The following is a 17,385-nucleotide window of genomic DNA, read 5'->3' on the forward strand; positions in this document are numbered from 1 at the left end:
GGCGGAAAACTCCCAACCAGATTTCTCTGCAGTGATCCACACATGAGTCACTCTTGTTGTGACGCATGAAGGTATAAATGGATGCAATGTTGGGAAACTGATAGGGATTCAAAAGCAGATTTATGCAAGACTTAATCATTTGTTCAATTTGGTGGTTGTTCTACTCAGTTGTCTAAAAACAGTTTGAAGAAACATGAGCCCGAGCTGTACGTTATCATTTTCTCAAGAAGAACCTGCCTGCTGTGTCATGTCTGCAAATGTGTAGAAAATGGATTTAAGTGGCTGCAGACCCAGATGGGTTCGTGGTGTGGAGGTGGAACATGTGTCAGCTCTGCCTCGAGGCCATGGATGGCACAATTAGGTGCTCTCTCACCTCTGCAGACTGAGGTCACCGGGCCACTGAGGTCAGGGGTTATTTAGGGTCCTGTCTGCGCTCCCTTCCTGATCCAACGTAGAGGAGAAGGACAGCTGACGTCAGCAGTGATGTTAGAGGTGTTTTTTCATCAAGAATTTTCATAAAACAAGCACCGGTCCGGTGTTAAGAGTTTTTAGTAATTCATTGTACATCAGTGTTTCGGAGACAGTGATGTGTCATTTGTTCAGGAAAAAGCTCATCTTGTGAAATTCTTTCCAAGATGCATGCTTTCACGACCTCACATTTTCTCTCAGATCTGCTTAAAGCTGCTGCGGCTAAACGGATTTATGAAAAGACTTTTCTTTGATTTGCTGGACTTTACCATCTGTCATGGCAAAATGAATAATTTGTGCCATTTATAAACACAAATTCCACATTATAAAGTGCAATAATTAACACATAAATCCTCCCTCAGTCTTTTAAACTGCAGTATTTTCATTGACTCGGTCAATGTTGTGACCTGTCGTGTAACAGATTCGTTTTTATAGTGTCTGGTTATCAGCATGGTAAAGTTCATGGCAGAAAAACATTAGTGTGAACTCACACTTGTTCTCATGTTAAAGGAGAAAATGAAAAATGTTTAGTACTACATCAGCACTTAGGATTTATGACTTTTATTTTGCACATTTGTTGTAAAAAAAAAAAGCTTTAAAAATGTGTAATCATGAAAATACCATATAATAAGTAGTCAACATTAAAGCTAACACTGATGGCTGTTGGAAATAAAAGGTTTAGACTGATATCTGCCCTGATAATTAATTGATGAACGAGAATGCAGACACAAGGCTGCTTGCGGACTGGCGCTCCAGTCCAAATCTGGAACCCATAAAGCCTCAGACATCTCTGCAACATTAGACACAGCCCTTCTCATTGGCTGAGAGCGCCACTTACCCCCTTACTCTATCACCCGCCCAGCTAATGCTCACTTCCTGCTTTGCTGTCTGTCTCGGGCCGGACCGCGCCCTCTGGAAGTCCGCTGAGCCAATGAGAAGTGCCCACAGACCCCGGGTTAGTGTTTAGGTATAAAAGAGGTAGAGGTGGACCTGCCTGTCAGATGGTTTGTTGTTGTTCTGTCTGCCAGTTTGAGAGGGGAATGTGAAAGTGAGAAATTTAACAAGGTGACCGAGAAGCAGGACAGCCAGAGCGACGTCCCATCTGATGGAGCTTCAGCAGCCGTAACTTTGGTTGACGGAGGAGAAGACTTTTGTTGCACAAGGTTGTCGAACTCAGGTTTGAAGCTCTCAGCAGGGGTAAACAGTGAAAAAGAGCCTTAGAGCATCCTGTCTTTGCAGTGGAGTGTGGAAAGTCTTTGGTGGAGGGTACAATGAGAGAAGAGGTGTCCTGCACAAACTCCCCTGAAGGAGGACTGGGGGCCAGCGAAGAGGAACTGGAGAGAGGATCAAAGAAGACCCTCCAAACAGGAAACCGAAAACGTTCCCCGTATCCAAAGAAGGACAGCCTCGTTCAGGCGGAGGAGAGCAGCACCGGCAGCCCCACTAGCCTGCTGCCATCTGGGGCGAAGAGGTTGAAGAAAAGCCCTACAACAGTCGTGTCATTGGCCCCCACGTCGCTGGGCCCAAGGCCAGAGCAGCCCTTCGAGGACCTCCACTCACAGCGCGTCATAGCCAACGTGCGGGAGCGTCAACGCACTCAGTCCCTGAACGACGCCTTTGCCTCTCTACGCAAGATCATCCCCACGCTACCTTCAGACAAGCTGAGCAAGATCCAGATCCTGAAGCTGGCCTCGCGCTACATCGACTTCCTCTACCAGGTGCTGCAAAGCGATGAGATGGACGCCAAGCTGGCCAGCTGCAACTACCTGGCCCACGAAAGACTCAGCTATGCTTTCTCCGTCTGGAGGATGGAGGGGGCCTGGGCCATGTCCACCAGCCACTAGGACCCCCTTCGAACTTTTCTCCTAAATCCTCTCGTTTCCACATCTCCACCCCACCGCCTCTGTCTGTGTTTGCATCCATTTCCTGACCTCTGAACATCTGAATTCATGCCTTTTGGTCTGTTCTTGATCTTTTCACCTCAAACCTTTGCATACAATTCTCATCCTGCTCAGTCTCTGTGCTCCGTAATGCTTCTCTCCATTAATCGACTACATCTACTAGCATCCACAGTTGGATACGTGCAACTAAAACCTCTCGTCGTTCACCCTATTCCCCTCCGTTGTTTCCACTTCCACTGTTCTCCCCTGTCGGTCCCACAGTTTAGTCCAGTGCAACAAGACGCTTCACTGCAGCCCCTCAGGTATGGACACAACATACAAACACAGATACAAGTACACAATACATTTTAGTGTACAGATACATGCTAGAACATATACAGAAATCATACATACAAACACGTACATGTGTACACACTTCTGCGTTCCCCATGTCATCAGCTCTGAGACATGAGTACACATGTTTCATCTGTACTGGTATTTATTTTCACATTCAAAATATTAACAGCAAGAGTTTTTCAGTACATTATTTTACATTAGCCTTGTAGCTCCACAAAAAAAAACTGATGAAGCACTAAACAAACAAAATAAGCCGAAGTACAAATATGTACTGCTCATTTATTCAAAGGAATCCTGTTAAAAAGAAAACAACAATAGATTAAAAAAACACAAACAACTACATCCACACATGTTCTGAATTTTCACTTGATGATTTTTTGTGAGAAATGCAGCATACCATTTCTCTGGGAGACCCATCACAGACTTAACAATTTGTGCAAATTCGTAATGTGAGCAGCTATAAAGTTCAGTAGGAAAACAATAACTGTAAATAAAATTAAATGTATTTACTAAAAAAAATATAAAACTTCTTAAGAAATGAATTTTGCCATTAGGTGTATAAAGATAGTTTGAAGAAATCAAAACACTCTTTTCACTTTTTAAGAGTCTTAGTTTTTGAAATTCAAAATTTATATGCAAATGTGCAAATGAAAGTGTTCCATGTTATTTAATAATATTTTATAAAAAGATAATCTAATTGTAATAGAAATTGTGTTTGAGTTAATAGAATATAAATGTGAATGTGTTTAGTTCATACTTTCACTGCTTTAGATTATCTTCAACAATTTCATGACACAAAATTATTTTCAGTTGCTTGCTGATCACTATAACTGCTAAACTTATTTAACTTATTTATTTTACAGATTTTGTAGAGTGTAAAATGCTGTTAATTGTTGAGTGATGCTTAATTGTTTGTTGTTACATAAAATGCCATAATTGTTATGTTGCTCAGATAAGATGGGTTTGTGTAAGCATGTGCAAATTATTCTGCCATTTTGGATGTCAAACTGAGGAGAACTTTCTTGTTAAATAAAAATATTACATTATAAAAGTAAAAACTGGATCCAAATAAACTTAACTTACATGTAATTAATAGCTTGTATAGAGTCTGTCATGTAAGACTGCAAAATAAAATGCTTCACATGAAATTATAAAAATTAAAAAATGATCAGCCAACGAGACATAATGCATAAATAATTTTAAAATCAGATAGCGTTGAAAGTGTTGAGTGTTGAAACATTAGTAGAAAAAGAAATAAAACAAAAGTCTGTAAATTTTGTCCTATGTGAATTCTCTTAACACATCCAGTTTATGAGCAAACCTCTCTGCCAATCGGTTAATGTAAACCTTTTTGTCCTTGTAAATACATCAAGAATAAACCTCCGTGTATCCCAAACACTCTGATCAACATGAACAACTCCTCTCTAAAAATAGGTTTCCTCAGGCTGACAAGACTCAGGCCATGGCCACGATAAATAACACGAACAACAAGACTTGCCACGATAAATGCAGCAACTTAGATAGAATGTAAAAAGAGCTTCTTTGAGCGCCTTGGTTGTTTCATTTTATTAACTAAAATGAGCTAACAGCACATTATCGTGGTAATCTAAACTCTCCTGCTCCAGTGTTTCACAGACCTCTGATGTATTTAAGACAAATGTTTTCCTCCAGAATCTGTAGGATCGACTTCACACAGGGTCTGTTTTTTTTCAGCCGTTTTAACAGACATCAGATTCCTGCACAGGTACAGCATGAAAGGGGGAAAAGCGAGGGAGAGAGAAAAAAGTGTAGGCACATCACTCTCTCTCTCTTTCTCTTTCTCCCTCTCTCCCCCGGCAGCCTTGCCCTCTCTCCTCAGGATCTTGTATCGTGCAATCAGGCCCCGCCGGGGCCCAGACAAGCAGGAACCTTTAGATTGGAAACAGTTGTGAGGTATTAGGAAGGTGTGTGTACCAGGGTTAGGGTCAGGCACACGGGCCTGTGTATGTCAGCGCAAGTACATGTGTACTGGTGTGTATTTGTGTATTCGTTTGTAGTGGGCTTTAATTAGCTTGTGTGTGTGTGTGTGTTTGTGAGCGCGCGCGCGTGTGTGTGTGTGTGTGTGTGTGTGTGTGTGTGTGTGTGTGTGTGTGTGAACACATCTGCAGATTAGTAAACAGGAATACGCTTACAGATATTGTTTCAGTGATTTTATCTCACTCCTCTCTTTGTTTTAGTTTTACAAGACTTAGAGTTACATTTCTTCGAAAAGGCAGCTAGGAAGTCCTTCAAAATAAAATGACAACGTAAAAGATAAGTATTTAATTGCAAAAAGAGCGAAGGGTTGTAATATGAAGAGGTGCAGAGACCGTGTAGAGATGAATTTATGTTGCTCTGCTAGGAGGGAATACACATGTTTAATCAGCTAGATGACAGGTCAAGGTAAACACATTGCAGACACACAGACACACTGACACAGATGTGTGAGCAGACATATAAACGATTACGAGCACATTACACAATGTGCAGGAATCAGTGAATGGCACATAATGCTAAAACATCTATACATTACATCGTCCAGACACACACACACATGCAGCCGCCGGCCATGTGCACACTGCAGGTGTTCCACTCTGCTATATTGTCAAACCTCCAGCGGCTTCTGCCGCAGACGACGAGGGCTCCAGTCAGCGCTGTGGATGGAAAGCCAAGGCCCCTGCACGTGGAGCCAAGCGTCCTTGAATGCAGCGCGGTAGTTATTACCTAGCACTTTGCCTGCTCTGCCTGTTGTCATCGGCTCTGCAGGGGCGCCACAGAGAGTGCCAGAGGCTCAAGGCCTGGTACTGACCTGAATGTTCAATTTTAGGAAAGAGATGAGGTTGGAAAGAATCAGGAAAACTTCAAAGACAGAGTGTGCATGCATGCGTGTGTGTGTGTGTGTGTGTGTGTGTGTGTGTGTGTGTGTGCTTTTACAACAGCATGCATATTTAAGAGGTTACATGTACTTTGCACAGTCTATCACTCATACATATGAATACCCACAGTATGCAAAATATCAAGGATGCCATCAAAATGTTGAGTTGCAACCTCTTGATTGCTGAAAGCTTAAAAACCCTGGTAGTTAGGGGGTGGACAAAATAACTGAAACACTTGACAGTAAGTGTCTAATGTTTAGGGTTTTTAATTTTTTAAAGGGTGATTTAATTCAGTGGTAATTTTTGAGGCTGTAATTCATGTTGAGGAACTGGATGCCAGTAAATTGCAAGGTGTTCCTGCTATTTTTCCCGCCCACCACAGTTTTTACAAAGGAAATAACTGGATAATTGGCTTTACCTGTCTTCACACCATCAGTGTACTAAAGGGAAAGTACAAGTCTCCCTAATATTTTCTGCTCTCTGCATTGAAAGGCTCAGAATATTTTCCTTGAGAGGCTATAGCATGCACACACATGAACATAAATGCACTGCGGACAGTTTTAAGCATTTCGATGAGCATGATTTAAGGACATGTGGGTGTCTGGCTCAGCATGATACTTTCAGAATGACAGGATTGTTTTGTTTGAGTTGGAAAAAACAATACTCTCCCTTCTGTTTATGCTATATTCAGAATGCCTGTCACTGCTCTTTCTTCTGCTGGAACCTCTGGCGCTGCTGCGTCCGCGTGTGTTTTTGCGTGTGTGTGTTTTACAGTTTGGACTGACCAGCTGTTGGATGCTCTTCTGTTCACATTAAATCTCTGGCTTTCAATCCGGACCGATTTAGGACCAGATGTAAAGTCCTCTGCGGCTCATCTGCATTTTTAAAAGCCCCATCCAGAAGTTGTGGCTTCTGATAGTCATCTTTATTTTTAGAGAGCCAAACTGTGAGCTGAGTGCAGGTGGGAGGGTTTTGTGTGTGTGTGTGTGTATGTGTATGTGTGTGTGTGTGTGTGTGTGTGTGTGTGTATGTGTGTATGTGTGTGCGCGCGTTTGTGTGTGTGTGTGTGTGTGTGTGTGTAAGTGAGTGTGCATTTGACTACTGCATGCATATGTGCTTGTGCATGTATTTGTATGTGCTGGCCTTTCTCACACAGCTGCAGGGATAGAGAGCCATGAAGGAATGACTTCTGGTTTGACACGTAGGCAACAAAAGGCCAAACAACAGGAGTCCAAAATGCATCAGGATCTGTCTGGAAACATTCACACGCAGATACAATTCACAGAAGCAAAAAAGATGTATTTATGAATTCAAATCAAAGTAAATTTAAATCATTTTTAAAGTGTAAAATAAAAATGAAATGCTCCAAAAAAACCTCCGGAAGCACCTTTTTTTTTTTTTTTTTTTTTTTACTGGTAATCTGAATCCAGGGCAGGAATGGTGGACCCAATACCACCACCAATAAAAATATAATGTAGAGAGGTAATTACTGAATGTAAATACACTGAATGGCTAAAAAAAAGGCAAACCAAGCAGCATAAAAAATGAGGCTTGATTTAATGAATATCTTAAGGATGTGACATTAAATATTGTACAACCAGGCAGTATGCTTTACCGCTATTGTGTGAAAAGAAAAAGCAAATGAATACAGCAGAATACAGCTTGCCCATTCCTTTGTTACAGGACAAACCCCCCCCCCAAAAAAACCCTTTGTGTGTCAATCAACACGTTCCTGCTTTTATGGCATAATGAAAGTCATGGGATGGGACGTCACCCTTGTGGGACAACTTGTCTCTCTCTTTCTTTCTTGTAGCACAGAAAGGCAAAATGTAATTAGGGAGAAGTGAGAGCGGTCAAGATGAAATGTTTGCTTGTTAAAACAGGAGAAGCTGAAGTTAAAGAGCTGTAGGGATTTTTCCACTCTCCACTAAACAGAAGTGTTCGTTTGTTTGTACACTGATTTTATAACCTCAACACCGGCTCTCACTGTTTTTTTGTTTGTTTGTTTTTTTGCACAAGTATGCCACTGTTCGATACATGTCTTCTTATCTAAAGAAGTTATGCTTAATGATGTTAACTCATCTGTGTTTCTCATCTCTACAGAAAACCAACAAATGGAAAATTCACAAAACTCAAAGTAGAAATTTGTTCCTGCTTCATTGGCCATCCCCACTTTTTTTAATCTTTAAAAAACTTTTTTTTTTTTCTCTTTCACCGGACACGTGCTCGACTCATGACACTGAGATGTATTCTTGACCGTCGATGAGTGTTTCTGAAACACTGGGGAGGAGACATGACGGTCCAGTCAAGCGCTGAACATTTTAAATGATGAAAACAAGAAAGAAACAAAGAAAGAAACAAACAGCTGGCCTGCGGTGACAATGAAACAAAATGGTTGCTGGTTCAAGTGCCTTGGGTAACACCGTGATAACCATCATCCGCCCGACTCCTCACATGGGATGACTCACTGCCAGACAGACATTAAGATGACTAATGACAATGGCACAGTGATGGTTAGAGGGCGGTCACAGCCAATGAATGTTTACAGCTAAAATGCTAATAAGCTAATCGCTCTGGCTCTCAAAGCCCCGTCTTGTGGGAAAAAGAAGAGCACGAGGAATCTGACGCAGATCTTCTACTTTGTTGTGCTGTAGTAACTGGATAGCTTTCTGTGTATTTTTTTTTTTTTTTGCGTGTATCTGTTTGTGAATTTGATGTATGCACACTGTATTACTTCAAGTCTGCTTATGCATTATACTTGGCTTCAATGAAAAATGGCCATGGGAGAATGAATAAAGCCACTGATCACAGTTCAGCCACCACTCAACTTCCGTATATTTTTACTCCAGTTTTTCTGTTATTAGTGAGCGTAGCAGAAAGTTGTACTTTAAAATGCAAAAATCAGTGTATGTCAGCTATTTCCTGCAGCTTTAAAAATATCTTTTCAATAAAGAATGCAAAAAAAAGAAAATCAGAAGGTTTCTTGTAAAATGTGCCAAAGTGATGATGAAGTGATTACAGCCAGTGTAGAGGATTCATTTTTAACCATAAGTAGTCGAATTGCTGTTTGATCATGTTTCATCTGTATTGTTTTGCATTTGCTTTTGATCAGCTTTATCGTGTTAGCTCCTGCGGACAATAAAATTTTTCTCGATGCCGTATATAAGTCCAATATTTTGATAATCAAACGAATAATACATTACATGTCGGCACTCAGCAACTCAGATATGATAGGAAACTCTGTACTGACACATAATTAGCAAAGTAAAAAGGAGCATTCCATTAGAAGTAAATGAATCATCTTATTAAAATGTATAGAATTTACCTTTATTAATTATTTTTTAGGAAAACAAACATAGTAGAAAAGACAAAAGACGGACAAAAAAACCCAAAATAAAGTCATTATGTACACTGTACAGAAAAAAAAAAAATCAGACAGTCAGCTCTGATAAAACTGGACTTGGCCTGCAGTTTTAATTAGGATCCACTTTGTCGAGGCAACCCTCACACAGGTTGGTCAGCACGATACTTCAAGGCACATGGGCTCATAATTTGGTCTCTAAGTACGCATGGGATTCATTTTAAGATCAAATACAAAAATAAGTCATTTGCCTTAACTAAGACAAAAGATAAGACATGAGATATGTTAGGTCGCTGTCACGAACGTCCTTGTAAAACTACGTAAAGCGACACACCTCTGTAGTACTGTCCCGCATGATGCGAAGCTGAAACGGCTCTGTTTTCTCTCATCGCCATGTGTTTTCACATTTTCATAGATTAGCAATGATTTGACAGGATTTGAGTTGGCTACACAGTGCAACATAAAGAAAGAAAGAAAGAAAGAGCGCAAACATACTGTATTAAAAAAATAACCTATAGCACCATCGAAATTGTGTTAGACATGCAAAGAGCACTTCAAAGAAACAGAATCTGAATGTATAAATAAAAGTCGTGTAGGTTTGTTTTTTGTTTTTTATAAATGAATTGTTTACATATGCATCCTGTGCTTTTGGTGCTGCTCAACTGTTTGGAAAAAAGAAACATTCACAAACTTTCAAAGTCTTTTAAGTTCTTTAAGCCATGCCAGTACAGGGACGGCACATTGTTCTCATAAACATTGGTTGTGCTTAACCTGTGTCCAACTACAATGCGTGGATATTCAACTATCTCAGTATTATTGCTCCATCCTAACTGCTAAAATGTCCTTGTTTGGTCCTAGAGCAAAACATCCCAGACGCTGACAATAAACAGAACGGCGCTAGTAAAATGACAGAAAGGACAGCTCACTTTATCCTTGTACAAAAGAAATAAATGTATAGAAGAAATTTACAAAATACAGCAGGAATGCTCATCCACAGGTAGAAACACTGGTCCACTTAACAAACATGATCAAAGTTCAGAGGTTAAGACCCAAGTCATTCTGACCCCCCCGTTCCTGAGGGCAACGTAAGTGCACTTTGTGTGTGTGATTGTCATAAAGACGATGTGGCTTTGGATGCGAGTCTCATCCAAGATGTCAAAATCAACCTCCTGACAGAGAAGATGTGATCTGCATTGTCACATATACAATCGTTTCTGAGTGGTCAAGCTGCACTGAGGCATCATGGGTGATTTCTGTCTTTGCTGACGTGTAAAGGACCTCTTTCAGAGTCATAACTTTCTCCCCTGATATTGATACTCCAGTGACTAGAGGTATTAACGCTTCGTTGTGACTAGTGCCACCGATACAAACTATAATATGTCTGTACATTTAGGATGCACTTGTGATGTGTCTCCTTTTTTCTGTCCGGGAGCAATAACAATAATTTCAGCGATCTGGAGTCTTGCTGCATGTGCTCGCCTGACAGACCAAGAAAGAAAAAAGAAAAAAGAAAAAAAAGAAAGGAAAAAAAAAGGAAAAAAGATTTAAGAAAATATGTGGACATACAAAACAATATGAAACATATGTATCACAGACTTCACTGTAGCTTCACTCTTGATTACTGGATTCTTAAACAAAAAAAACAAAAAAAACATCTTGTGCTGACATTCACAAAAATGTGTGCCATAGGTCAAATGAATGAATGTTCTAATGATTTCATAATATGAGCAAACAAGATGTTTGATTGTCAACATCCGTCTCCTCCATTTTGTCCCGTTCACATTACAGAACAGTACAGTGCAAAACGATCAGAGAAGATCTTTTCCTTCATTGGATCTTTGTCAGAAGCAGTCAAAGGATGTTTTAAGTACACAGGTCGTGTCTGCTCCCCTTCACAGGCACGTCCTGTGGGGACGACTCCTTCTGGCTCCAGCAAGCCGAGTTGACCTTTGATCCCGGCTTCAAGGTTACAACAGTGGGAGCGATAACGCGCAGGTTTTGTGGGAGTTGTTAACAAAGTGAATGTTTAAAGTCACAGAGCCATGTGTTCATGCTACGTTGCCAGGTCCGAATGCTACAAGAGTGAACATCCTTCATTAATCTGCGTCTGGGTGTCTTTCGTTTCGTCGTTCTCTCAGTCCAGTGTATGATGTCCCCTTCAGGAAAAGCCTGCGGAAACGTCATGACAATGTGAATGTTGTCCAGGTGAACGTTGTTGCTCAGTGTGTGTTTGAATCTGAGTGGTCAGACTGCAGCCAGTAGTAATGCAGGTGGAGGAGTTTTTGTGAGGCAATGAATACAGTGGTTGAACTGAGGAGGACATCTGGTTCCACTGATGGTCCAAATGCATAGCTCTGTGTGTGTGTGTGTGTGTGTGTGTGTTTGTCCATTGAGACTTGGTTAAACGCAGCTGTCAAGAGATTCTTTCTTCAGAGAGAATCAACTTTCTCTGTCAGTTTTTCAGGCTGTTTCCTTAATAAATGAGAGAATGAGAAAGATTTGATGATACATTAAGTACAGTATTGTAAATTTGTTTAAGGAGAAGATATTAAATATGACATCAGCCTTACCTGTCAGAGATGAGGGATCCCATCGACAGCGAGGCGATGGCGCTGACAGCCTCGTTGTCCGAGTCTCGTCTCAGCCGTCGTCTCTGGGCTTGCAGGTAAGACAGATCCACTGTGGCGGCCGAATCCTTCACACTCTGCCAGTACTCACCTGCAGGAAGCAAAGGAATGGAAAAGGGGGAGAGGAGGAAGGAAGCAGGAGAAAGAAAGATTAATGGCCCCAGTCGTTGGTATTTCAGTATTGTTTTCATCCTCAATGGTTCCTTCAGGGAAAGTGTCTGCACTGCATTAATAGAAAGCACAACTTGGTGTTTGATCCACCAGTTGTAGCTGTTTGATCTGAATATAAGCATTGACTGTGATATAAATGGAAAAAATCTAAACTCAAGTTCAACCTCTTCTCTCAGGGTCTCCAGGCTTGAGTCCTGTGACACACAGTGAAAGTAAAAAATCAATCTGCGTTTGCAAATGTGTTCATCTATGAGCATGTGTGTGTTCTGGCTGTGCATGCAACTTGCATATATTTCACCCCGGGGTCTAAATTATGGGCTTAACATTCTTGTGGCTTTGCAAATATTTTTAATTAATCTAATTTGGTTGGGATAACATTTGTGTGCAATCAGGAGGGGATGTTGCGAAGGTCGTGTGCCAGAGAAGTGTTTGAAGATAATTGGAGCCAGGGCGGTCCGTGTGTGTGAGCGCGTTTGTGTGGTGGTCTGTGTGTGGGACGGCTGGAGGGAGGGATGGGAGACAGGGATGTAAAGGAGGAGAGATGGCCAGAGAGCAGGACTGATGAGGACACAGGGGAGAGATTGCTAAGTGGAGCAATAAAGAGATTAAAGTTGTAGAGAACAGAAATGTGAAGATGAAACTCTGAACATCTTGTAGAAACGGAGATAGAAAATTTTTCTGTTAATTTTAGCCGATGGAATCATCACAATACAAGTTTCCCTTATTTGACAAATATTCCATATATTTCTTTCTATCAAACCAAAAATGTTTGGATGTAAAATAAGACGATACAATAGTAGCACAATTGAATTGAACAACAGTTCAACTACAAAATTAAAAATCTTTGTATGACTGGATTGTAATTTTACTTTCCCTCCTCTGTTGCTCTTCCGGAGGTGTCTTCCTTTATTTCAAGGTAATGTTTCAAGGTAGAGTTTTCCCTTGTCTGGTCCAGGGACAGAGGATGTTGTTTGTTGCTCAGATTGTACAGAAGCACTATGTGATTTTGGGCTTATCAATAAAAAAAAAAAAAATGAAATCCACACGTGTATAAGGTGTTGAACATGGTGGTATGATTATCCGCTGGTGCAACAGTAACAGGTGTATTCCTTTGATCTCATCTTCAAATAAAAACTTCAGCCAAAACCAAGTTGCAATAAAAACTTGCCCAACAAATAATTTCCTGAAAAACCATTTTTCTTGTTGATTTGTATTCGAAGAGTGATTATTTATGTGTTCACTTCACACCAGCTGATGGAAATATATGCACGTTCACATCTCATACTTAGTGTAACGTTTCAAAAGTGTGTGTGACGTGCAAACCCTCTCACTGATGCTTCAAGGTGTGTTGTGCTGAGGAGTTCTCACCCTGAACCTGGATGACTCTCTGCAGCGATTTGACAGCATTTTCACAAGGTTTCTGGTCCAAGATGGACTGGGACAGTGGCTCCACCTGGGACGCAACCAGAATAAGTGGTTAGAGGATTGAACACACTTTATCTACACAAAAATATGTACAAACAAACAAACAAACAAACAAACAAACAAAGACACACACACACACACATCTCACCTCCATGCCCAACAAGGCACTGACACAGGCTTCAGAGGCGTCACAGATGGCTTTGAGGTCATGTCCCCCCTCCAGAGCCAGCACCACCCGACCCCCAGCCAGTGACATGAGCTGACGGGTGAGGAAGCCAAAACCTGAAGACAGACACACAGGTTGATCCAGATATCGACTGCTCAGAAATTAATCCATAGATATTGATTAAAGAGAATGAAGGATTCCTTGAGTGCAGGTGAAAGTTAGCCCCATTTTCCACGTCAGCCTCTTACTCAAAATTGTTGTGATCTGTTATCATACCATTAGTTCAGAGTGATGACTCCTTACTTGTAGATGGCATTCAGTTCTATTCATAGTGCTCCTCATTTACGATTCAACATAATTCAAGATGTATGTATGTAATCTCAATTTTAAGACTAAAAATCAGTTCCCAAAAACAAAAAATTCAAATCAGTCCACACAGCTTTAATTTCTGTCACACTCAAGAAGTGAGGTTTGTTTCGATCAAAACTGCTGCATTAGACAGCGCTTTTCACCTGATGCCAATTGTGCAATTTGTCCCATAAGTTAGTTGTAGCTTTCTGTTACCACAAGTTTTCTTTGAGTCCGCTAATATTCTGCATTCAATTCCTCGGGGAGAATAATATAAATGTAAGTATTTATCATAAATAATGGTAAAAAGTGAAGATAAAAGCAGGTTCATATAAGGCAGATGTCAATTAGAAAAATAGGACGCACTTTTACCAACACCAGAGGAATCATTTAAGTAAACGCAGTACAAAGTAGAGTACAAATACATAAACAGGATATAAAACGAAATGTATGACTGACTTGAGATATCACCTTTCATTGTTTTGTTCAAGAATAGGCTTTTAACAGTCATTCACATACTTTTGTGTTAACGTGAATGTATGCTGTATGTAAATGAGGGGCTGACTGAGCCTTACACTTGGCTGTGACCTTGTATCCTCCCAGTGAGGACGAATGTCCTTCGACAGCATCAAAGCCAGCCGACACCAGCACCACATCAGGGGAAAACTCATGGGCGATGGGCATCACCACGGCTCTGAAGAGGACGAGAGGAAACAAAACGCTGTGAACCAAATACTGTGTGTTATGCTTCGTTCCTTCAAGCCCTGTGGCCTGGCTGAAATAGTACATTTAAGTTATCATGTTTTCAACAGGTGTTCATGATTTGTGAGACAATGAGAAGTGGGAAGAGTGAATACAATATAATCCTTTGAGCGAGGAAGTCATTGTGCAATTGGTTTAACATCAGAATAGGCTGAAAAAAATTAATTGTGGTAAATGAAAATAATTTTAAGTTGCCTGTAAAGTTAAAAAAAAATATCAAAGAAGAAATCACTGCATAGTTAAGGTGATTGATGTGCAACTGGAACACGTGTACAATGTAGGATTTTTTTCTGGATTGTTAACTGCAAACATTTACTTCATTGTAAACTCCTTCCATTTGAAAATGATGAAAGATAAATTATCAAAGGCCACGTTCCAAGTGCTTGATCTCTGTTCTTGATCCACTCCTGGTAAGCAGCCAACACTAGAAGGTGGGGTAGCTCCCAGGTGTGAATGAATGTGTGCAACTGTTTAAATGTGAAGCAGAGCACTGCTGAAAAAAGAAGCATGAGCGCTCTGCAAAACCTTTCCTGGATATATAAAGATCAAAAAACAGTCACAGCATAGACTCAGTCCAAATCAACTTTAGGCAGGTGGCTAACACTGAAGAATTTCTGATTTTGCGAGTGACACAAGCAGATAAAAATGAGACCCTTGACATATCTGGGCTGTGACGACCACATACTGTATACTCTACTCAGGGTAAACCACTTTCCTCACTTCTATGCTCTCCTCCTCACTTCCTCTCATCTCCTGCTGCCAGTTATTTAGCAAGAGCGCATGGCCCATGCCGCGTTTGATTCTCTCTCTCTCTCTCTCTCTCTCCCTCTCTCTCTCTCAGCGGCAGTTCAAAGGCGCTTGTGTGCGTCTGGTTCCTATTAGGAGCTCGTCCCTCTTCTCACGTCACTGACAGCCAGCCATCTGGGATCCATTGGGCCTAATTACGCCGCCTTTGGATTCCCTAACAATACACCCCCCACTTCTTCTCTTCTCTTCTGCTCTCCTCTCCTCTGCTGTATTCTCCTCTCCTCTCCTCCAAAGTCTGTCATTTGTCAGTAGCCACCTAGAAATACACATGAAAATATGTGCATGCACCCATACATGCTATACACAGGCCAAAATAGTCACATACGCAGGCTCTTCCTTTGAAACTGGATGTTATATGTGTGTGCTGTGCTACCGGTGATTACACTGACCTTAAATTCTGACCACTTTAGTAATCCTCCACACATACACACACATACACACACTACGTCATGACACTTAATATCAACGCAGTTGAGCTTTCTCTTGATTGTACTGGAGTCCCAACCCCGCTCTCAACCACAATATTTCCCCTGTCACTAACACACCCAAATACAGAGACACACATCATCAACAGTCGCACTCTAGCTAGTTCTTCTGTTCCATCCCGAAGAAAAACACACGGTCTAGAACACTCTGTTGTCTAAATTATGTATTCAAATTGAATTACAGAACTGGCACCAGACTAAATACTTAATTGCATAAACATGAATTCACGATGCATTAAATTTTGTCTGTACAGCGTGTTTTGCATTTATTCGCACCGGTTAATCCCTAGAATGGTGGCAGTGTTTACTGAAAACTTATTCAAACATTTGTGTAGTGTGCGTTTTTGCAGAAATCCTTTCTGTGCTCTTTGCATTTTGCTTCTTAAAAAATCTTGGGTATCTTGCTGCATTTTTTGCAAATCCAGTGGCAGTAAATAATGTGTTGTTCCACAAGATAATTTATGACAAAGGTCATTAGCCGGATTTGCACCCCGGACATCACAGCTCCACGGTATGTGCCTCAAACCACTGGACCACCAGGACACTCCTTCCCCAGAGGGCTTTGATATAGGGAAAAGTTTCTAGGAGCAACACACAATACGGTACAGTACGACAGTGTGGTTAACTGAGGAAGTTTTACACATGAAAACACTTGCCATTTCCCAAACTGGATGAAAAATACCAAAACCAGACGCCTGCTCAGGAAAAAACCAGTTGTCTCTTAATTAGCATCCAGGGCTCCAGTAAACAGTGGACATAGTGTTTCCGAGCCTGCCTATTGGGTCTATGGATTTTACCAGTATGGGTTAGCTCATTAGCATCTTTCCTTTGACAAGGGGCCCACCCACTGTGTGCAGCACCATGTAGAGCTCACATACTGTTTAATCATCTGGTGGCGAGCCAGTGTTGCTGACAGAAACACTATGAGTTCATTATAGGGCAGAGCACAACCAAACCATATTCATTCAGGAAAAATTGCTTGAATGAAATGAAAAGTGTGCAAAGTGAGCAAAGGTGTGTTTCACAAACACATTGGCACGTCTTTTTGTTTACAGTTTAGTTTAGTTTTAGGGTTATGCTATTATTATTATTATTATTATTGCCCATTTAATACAAATTGTGTAGACTTTACACTGACTACTGTTAACCATGTATCTGAGAAAATCAGGAATCAGGTATGACCTGCTTGAGATACTGAACGTGTCAAAAGTATGCTAGACAAGTGTGCAGATGGGAAGTTTTGACCACTGAGCTTAAACCGGGAGGAGAAAAGTAATAACTTTCTGTTTATCCTCTTGACACACACACACTTGTCATTCACATTGGTGGAAAAGATAAACTCATTTTCATATTATCATGAAAATAATATGTTTTCTGCCTTTTTTTGATCTGGCTATTTCCTGTGTTTATTCTAAATCTGCTGGTTTTATTAGCTAAACTGGCTTCATGGGATCACTGTACTTCGTTTGATTTACAGGTGACTGATGAATCATCATTATGGGTGGGAGGAGAGAGGGACAACTATTCTTTTGATTGGATTAAAATTCGAACAGGTTTACTGGGTGCAGTTGTATTTTCCTATTTTTGCAAACATTCCTCGCAAATATAAGCGAGCAACACAAGCGAGCAAAACA

At 40.8% G+C, this 17,385-nt stretch overlaps 2 protein-coding genes across 6 annotated transcripts in view; one reads left to right on the top strand and one right to left on the bottom strand.

The window, feature by feature from the left end:
- Window positions 1-1,739: 1,739 nt before the first annotated feature.
- LOC120783144 (twist-related protein 2-like) lies at window positions 1,740-2,312 on the top strand. The gene has a single exon (XM_040115900.1). It carries the CDS (start codon window positions 1,740-1,742, stop codon window positions 2,310-2,312), a length of 573 nt encoding a protein of 190 aa, XP_039971834.1.
- A 6,666-nt stretch (window positions 2,313-8,978) lies between these two features.
- LOC120783236 (histone deacetylase 7-like) overlaps window positions 8,979-17,385 on the bottom strand; it is a 43,578-nt gene continuing 35,171 nt past the window's right edge. For all 5 annotated transcript variants that reach the window (XM_040116069.1, XM_040116071.1, XM_040116067.1 and 2 more), the window contains 5 exons: window positions 14,273-14,391; window positions 13,332-13,465; window positions 13,127-13,211; window positions 11,531-11,678; window positions 8,979-11,432 (listed from right to left, as the gene is read on the bottom strand). In XM_040116069.1, the coding sequence (XP_039972003.1) occupies window positions 11,390-11,432; window positions 11,531-11,678; window positions 13,127-13,211; window positions 13,332-13,465; window positions 14,273-14,391 (529 nt within the window). In that variant the 3' untranslated portion in view covers window positions 8,979-11,389. The remainder of the gene's footprint in view (window positions 11,433-11,530; window positions 11,679-13,126; window positions 13,212-13,331; window positions 13,466-14,272; window positions 14,392-17,385) is intronic.

The sequence above is a fragment of the Xiphias gladius genome, chromosome 21, assembly GCF_016859285.1.
Source record: "Xiphias gladius isolate SHS-SW01 ecotype Sanya breed wild chromosome 21, ASM1685928v1, whole genome shotgun sequence".
Taxonomy (NCBI): Eukaryota; Metazoa; Chordata; class Actinopteri; order Istiophoriformes; family Xiphiidae; genus Xiphias; species Xiphias gladius.

What these genes read in the sequence shown, in the direction of transcription:
- LOC120783144 (XM_040115900.1), top strand. Translation starts at nt 1,740, where the DNA reads ATGAGAGAAGAGGTGTCCTGCACAAACTCCCCTGAAGGAGGACTGGGG.